This window comes from Oratosquilla oratoria, chromosome 19, assembly GCF_046742065.1.
Source record: "Oratosquilla oratoria isolate Oo_2021 chromosome 19, ASM4674206v1, whole genome shotgun sequence".
Classification (NCBI taxonomy): Eukaryota; Metazoa; Arthropoda; class Malacostraca; order Stomatopoda; family Squillidae; genus Oratosquilla; species Oratosquilla oratoria.
Genome location: NC_134795.1, coordinates 19055896 through 19062568, shown reverse-complemented (window position 1 = coordinate 19062568; position 6673 = coordinate 19055896). Strand labels below are relative to the sequence as shown.

The 6673-nt window shown below is 37.1% G+C and overlaps 1 protein-coding gene across 1 annotated transcript in view; it reads left to right on the top strand.

Annotated features, from left to right (window-relative positions):
• LOC143035767 (uncharacterized) overlaps nt 1–5193 on the top strand; it is a 38533-nt gene extending 33340 nt beyond the window's left edge. The window contains exons 10-11 of the mRNA XM_076202701.1: nt 781–909; nt 3387–5193. Coding sequence (XP_076058816.1) covers nt 781–887 — 107 coding nt within the window. The 3' untranslated portion in view covers nt 888–909; nt 3387–5193. The remainder of the gene's footprint in view (nt 1–780; nt 910–3386) is intronic.
• The last annotated feature ends 1480 nt before the right edge of the window (nt 5194–6673 follow it).

Sequence of the window (6673 nt, the reverse complement as noted above, 5' to 3'; positions counted from 1 at the left end):
TTTTTTCCGTGTCCTCTCGTTTTACTGTTGTCCCACACTAACAAGTCGTTCCTGTTTAAAAATTCCATTCCTTTCATTATTCTATAGATAGTCAGCAAATATGTATATACATATATGCATATGTACACATATTGGAGTATGCAGCAATGATATGGTCACCAAGTACAAAAAAATGTATAACAAAACTTGAAAGAATACAAAGAACAATTGCAAAATTGGCACCAACGCTCTCAGAACTATTATATGAGGAGAGGCCGGAAAAACTTAAGCTACAGACATTAGAGCAAAGAAGAGAGAGAGGAGATTTGATGACTATAGAATCATGAAAGGCATGGAAATTATTGATAGAGAGGATCTAATAAAATGGGATAGTAGAGATACAAGAGGACATGGAAAGAAAATCAAGAAAGACAATTATAGAAGAGACCTGAAAAAGAACAGCTTTCCCCACAGGATAATAGACATTTGGAACAGATTAGATGAGAATGTGGTGTGTGCAAAAACAATACACGAATTTAAAAGCAGTCTAGATAAAATGAGATATGGAGACAGGCCACCACGAGCATAGCTCCCTTCCCGTAAAATACTAGGTAAATGCAGTACATATATATGTACTCAGTATTCTCTGTCAGCTAAGAAGATTGTCAACTATTTCTTGTCACTGTACTTCAGTGTAGTTTATTTCTGTCAGCTATTTTTTGTCACTGTACTTCAGTGTCCCTAACCTCTCTTGACAAGGAAACCATAAATATGATTATAATTTTTCTTTTTCTTATATAGACCCTGATTATACGGATATGGGCAGAAAGAAAAGGGCAACCAACTTTAACCTGAACCGTAACGCAGTGAAGCAGTTGATGAATATTAAGGCACCTAAAGAGACATAATTAGAGCATGGTTACTCTGAGGGTAAGTCATGTGTGACTAATCTACACTTTTACACTAATGTATATATAAGGTGTCAGATAACAATGATAATTAAGATGTTATTTACCTTCACTCTAGCAAAGCGTTCGATAAGGTGCCCCACCAAAGACTAGGTACTAGTTAATATCAAAGCCCATGGGATAGTGTTTGAATGGATTAGAGCTTGGATCAGTGACAGAAAGCAGTGGGTCACCATAAATGGTGTAAAATCCAGGTGAGGGAGTGTTTCTAGTGGGGTCTCCCAGGGCTAGGTATTGGGTCCTTATTGTTCATTATGTACATAAACAATCTGGACAATGGGATTAATGGTGATGTTAGTAAGTTTGCAGATGATGCTAAAATAGGATGCCTTATTAGGTCAGGAGACAATGCCAAGATTCTGCAAGATTATTTTAACAAATTGTTCACATGGTTGGTAAAATGGCAAATGAACTTCAATTTCTCAAAGTGCAGCATGTTAAACGTAGGGCTACACGACCCCAAAAATAGATATAGCTTAGATAACCTATTGTTAGAGAAAACTGATTGTGAGAGAGACTTGGGAGTTCTAGTGAGTCCTGACCTTAAATCCAGGAAACAGTGCATTAGTGCCAGGAATAAAGCAAACAGAGCATTAGGTTTCATTGTTAGGATAATTACGAATAGAAGTGCAGAGGTGCTCTAGCCTTTGTTAGACCCATCCTTGACTGTGCGCTACAATTTTGGTCTCTGTCTTATGGAATGGACATCAGTTCACTAGAATCAGTACAGAGGAGAATGACCAAAATGATACATGGGCTCAGAAATTTACCTTACGAAGAGTGGCTTAGACACCTTAACTTACACTCTTTGAAAAGATGCAGAGTGTAGGGTGATCTAGTAGAGATGTTTAAGTGGATCAAAGACTTTAACAAGGGTGATCCACACAATGTCATCATGTTAAGACAACAGGGCAGGACTCACAGTAATGGGTTTAAACTAGACAAACTTAGATTTAAGAAGGAAATAGGCATATATTGGTTTAGTAATAGGGTGGTCAATGAATGGAATAAATTTAGTAACCATATAGTGAGCACTGAGACTATCAGTTGTTTTAAGAAATGGTTAAACAACTTTGTGGAAGGGGATGACAGGTGGTAATGGACATGGAACTGCCTAGTGTAGGCCTTATGGTCTCTTGCAGTCTCCTTCATTCTTATATTCTTAAGTATATTATTTTTTTATGTTAGTTATTAATACATACAGGAACCAATGATAAGTACCTGCATGTGGAAATCCTACAAGATAAACAGCAAAGTTGCCCATTTTCAAAAATTGTCAATCACCTCATCAGAAGTTGAAGTCCTGAGAGACTGACATTTGATCTCCAGGTTGGGCCCAAGATCTCTCTCTTTCAACTTTAACTGTATTTCTTACACTTTTTCCCACAAAGAGAGCTGACAACTAGCAATTGCTCTCTTCTCCCTACAACTTTCAGTCAGTGATATAGAAACAGTCTCATTCTGATACAACATAGGAAATAGTCCAATGTTTCTTTAGAGGGAGATCTGTGGGAGGTCCCTACCTTTTGCGAGAAACTTTACATATCTGCCTTACTACAAAAATTTGATTCATGCCTCCTCAGCCTTTCCTAATCCCACATTACTCCTCCCCAATTACCCCCTCTGTTTTCCTAATCCTCTCAGTTAACACCCTCCCATATACTTTTCCAACTACACTTAAACTGATCTCTGTAAAACTACTGCATTCATATTTACTCCTTTTCCTTAGTAAAGCACAACTATATAAGCACTCCTCCAGTCGTCTTGAAGAATGTGTGCTCTGGCACACATTCAACAACCTCACTAGCCAATCCACTGAAACTGTTCTTCCCTTTGTCCGACACTCCACATGACACCCATCGAGCCCAAGTCCCTCACCAGCTTTCAGTGCTCTTTGTACCTTAGCTTTTCTTATTACCCTGTCATGTCATTTTCTTCTCCCTTCACAATCACCTCCAGCAACCTCCCACTGACACAATCAATCCCTCCCTAACCTTTTCCACATTCAACACTTTTTTTAAATATTCTACCCATCTTTCCCATATTTTCTTCATTTCCATTAATGTCTGTCCACCTGTTAAGGAAAAATGTGATTATGCTCAGTGATAGAATTTCAGTGCAAGTAGTATCAATAATGGACTTAGAAGAACACTCCAGTAAACAAAACAGATTAAGTGAAGACCAGAACACATGTAACAAACTAAAAATTGGGAAAGATATGTTAGAGAAAAAATTGGATAAAGTGATAACATGTAAGAAATATTAAAGAAATTATCTAAGAATAAAGAGGGTGGAAAAGAGGAAATGAATAGGATAAGGTGTGGATGTGGATGGTGGTATGATTATTTATTTACCTGCCCTAGGCAGATATTAATTTCATACATCTTAAGATATGTCATGTTTTGGAAAAAGGTCAGTAACACAAAATTTTGTTTTCAGGTGTGGCACTTAATGCAGGTTCATAATCTGAGAGCAGTAAATCTAGCAAAATAAAAGAATAATAACTATAGAAGCTGATGATGAGTCAGAAAAAAGGAAAGAAACGAAGAAAGTGGCCACAAATAGTCGTAGACAGAGCAACCCATCAGCAAAGAAGGTTTTCCCCTCACGTGAATAAAACTGCTTGAGGAACAACACTCATCTTCTATGGATTGCCCCATTGCCCCAGGGATTCTATTGTTTCTCTTACATTAAAAAAGTGACTACATAAGTATATGACATGGAACGAATTAAGGAAAAATGGTCAGGATTCTGTTTGCATAGATTAGTAGCAACACTGATTCAAGATATGCCTGTATGTATGATTTTATGCTCACATTAGCAATGGCACAGCCAGGAGAGTAAGGGCAAGAATGTTAAAGGTATAGTTTTTGGATATTTTGAGGTAATGAAACATCATTAGCAAGATGAGTGATGTGTGGTTAAATCACCAATCTTACTGATGACATCTTATCTCAAAATACTTAGATACCATATTTTCAGTGTTTTTGTGCCCTCCCCCCCCCACCAATTACACCATTGTTCATGACATTCTGCAAGCATAATTTTTCCTGTTCTTACTGTTACAGAGTTGTGCAAAGGCCTTTGCTTTCATTTCAACTGTCAATGAATACATCTTCTTGATATGAAGTTTAACTGTATCCTGGTATTGTATGTATTTGCTTAACTTCTGCAATACACATATGTACATGTTGAGAATGGGTACTACTTCAAAAACAACCTATACCAGAAATCAATTTTTTTTTAGAACAAAGTGTTTGAAGAATATTAAGAAATACACCTTTTGCAGAAGATTTGAGAGGAAGAAACAGTAAAGTTAGACAACACAAGAAAATTCAAAAATAAGTCTGAGCAACAGGAACACAGAAACAGTATCCTATGACTATAACTCTTAGCCTGTGTATTGAAATTAGGTAAATACATCCACACACATATCCACTAAAAATGAAGCTCAGGTCATAAGCCACAGCAAATGAGATGATCAGTAAAACATGCAAACTAACAGGTAAAGAAAGAAAAAAATTATTTCAATAAGGAGAGATGTAACTGAGGAATAATGAGTAGAAATAAGAGGACTTATCAGTGAAACAATATATATATGTATATATGTGAGAAACTGATTCCCACTGCTTCGGACACACTAGCATAGCATGGTTGGCCCATACTCGAGAGGAGCAAAACCATAACATAATTAAATTGCACTAACGTTAAAGTCTTTCCAAAAGTCCTTCTTGAAGCCCTTATTGGAAGACTAAATACATCACATGACACCGGTGACCCCTTCCTGCAATATGATTGGTCAAATGTGTTTTAGTGTCTTGTCCATAACCAATTGTGTAAATCCTAAGATGAAAAGTACAGCCCTTGAGGTATTCTTAAGGTTTGAAGATAGAGGGAGAACAGTCTTGAGAGAGCTGCTCCAATTATCAGGTTGACTAAAAGGCAAGTAGTCCAACTTTGAACTCCCACAAACAATATACGGACAATTTATAGTTTCACCCAACCAACGATTTTGATATGTGGCTTATGTGTTTCTGGTGAGAAATGTTGGGACAATTTATAGTTTCACTCAACCAACGATTTTGATATGTGGCTTATGTGTTTCTGGTGAGAAATGTTTTTGTATGAACAATGGTGTACATCATTTCCATCGAAAATGCATACTTTTCAAGTAATTAAATATTGAAGTTATGCACTTATGCCTACATACACACACTCTAGCACACTTAATAAACAAATAAATATATACCACTGGTTTGTTCTCTTACCCTAGTGACAACCTAAGTTTGCAACTTCCTAGGGTCATAACCCCGGCTCAGGAGAAGCGACACACACACACACACACGTAGACAGATTCACAGTGAAGATTGGAACTCCGGAGAAGAAGTGAAATTTTCGTGGAGCTCAACAACAAGGGAGTACATTTTTGTATTAGTAGGGAAGTGGAAAGCTCGTGGTGTAGTGGGAAGGTGATGAAAAAGGAGAAAGGGAGGGATTACTGAGGGAAATGGAAGGAAATGAGGAGGGAGACGAACGGGCTCCCCCTGACAGCAGGAAAAATGTAAACATCTTAGAGGTCTGCTGATGACGCTGGAAAAATTGGAAATATCAGTAAAAGCATTAAGGTTAGAAATATAGATAAGAACAACACAATTGAAAGTGAAAATAATAATTTCCATGGATTTAATGAGGGGTGGGGGATGCCAACCTCCCCTGATTAGCAAGTCTAGAAGAAAAACTAGAAAAAATGGCCAAACATTAGGAGAGTGGGTTCAGTCAACTTACACGGATTGGGCAGAATGTTGATAAATTGGAATAGTTAAAGAAGGAGAACCAAACCCTAACTAAAGAAAACCTCCCCCGATTAGCAGGTCTAGGGGAAAAACTAGAGAAAATGACTGAACATTGGGAGGTTAGGTTCAGCCAACTTACACAGATTACGCAGAGTTGATAAATTGGAAGAACTAAAGAAAGAGAACCAAAACCTAACTAGAGAAATAGAAGAATTAAAAACACAGTTAAAAGAAATAAAAGATGAGAATGAGGAATTAAAGAAGAAGAATAAAGAGTCCACAAAGAGGGAGAACATACAACTTAGAGATATCGAGTGGGAGCAGAAAGTCCCCCCTATGAAAGAGATAGAAGTAACTAGGAATGAAATAATCACTTGAGTAACCTCGATGTCAGAAAATCGTATGGACCAGATGAAATGGCAAACTGGATTTTAAGAGAATGCAGGAATGAACTGACAAAATACATAGTCTAATAAGCAGTTCATTGAAAGAAGGAAAAGTTCCAGAAGATTGGAAAAAAGCAAATATAGTACCAATATATAAAGGGGCAAAAAAGGAAGACCCTACTAACTGTATACCGATCTCTTTTACAAGATCGATAGATGGGTAAGGCATTTGAAAAAAAAATACTAAATCAAAGGCAATTTGGATTTAGACAAGGACGATCATGCATCACAAACTTAATGTGTTTCTATTCAAGGCTATTAGATGTAATACAAGAGATGGATGGGCTGATTGTGCATTTCTAGACCTGAAAAAAAAAACTTTCGATAAGGTGCCACATAAGAAATTGCTAAAGAAATGAGAAACTGCAGGAGGAATACAGGGAAAACTGCTGAAGTGCATGGAAGACTTCTTGCATGAAAGAAAAATGAGAGTGGTGATAAGAGACAAACACTCTACTTGGGATGAAGTGACTAGTGGAGTTCCACA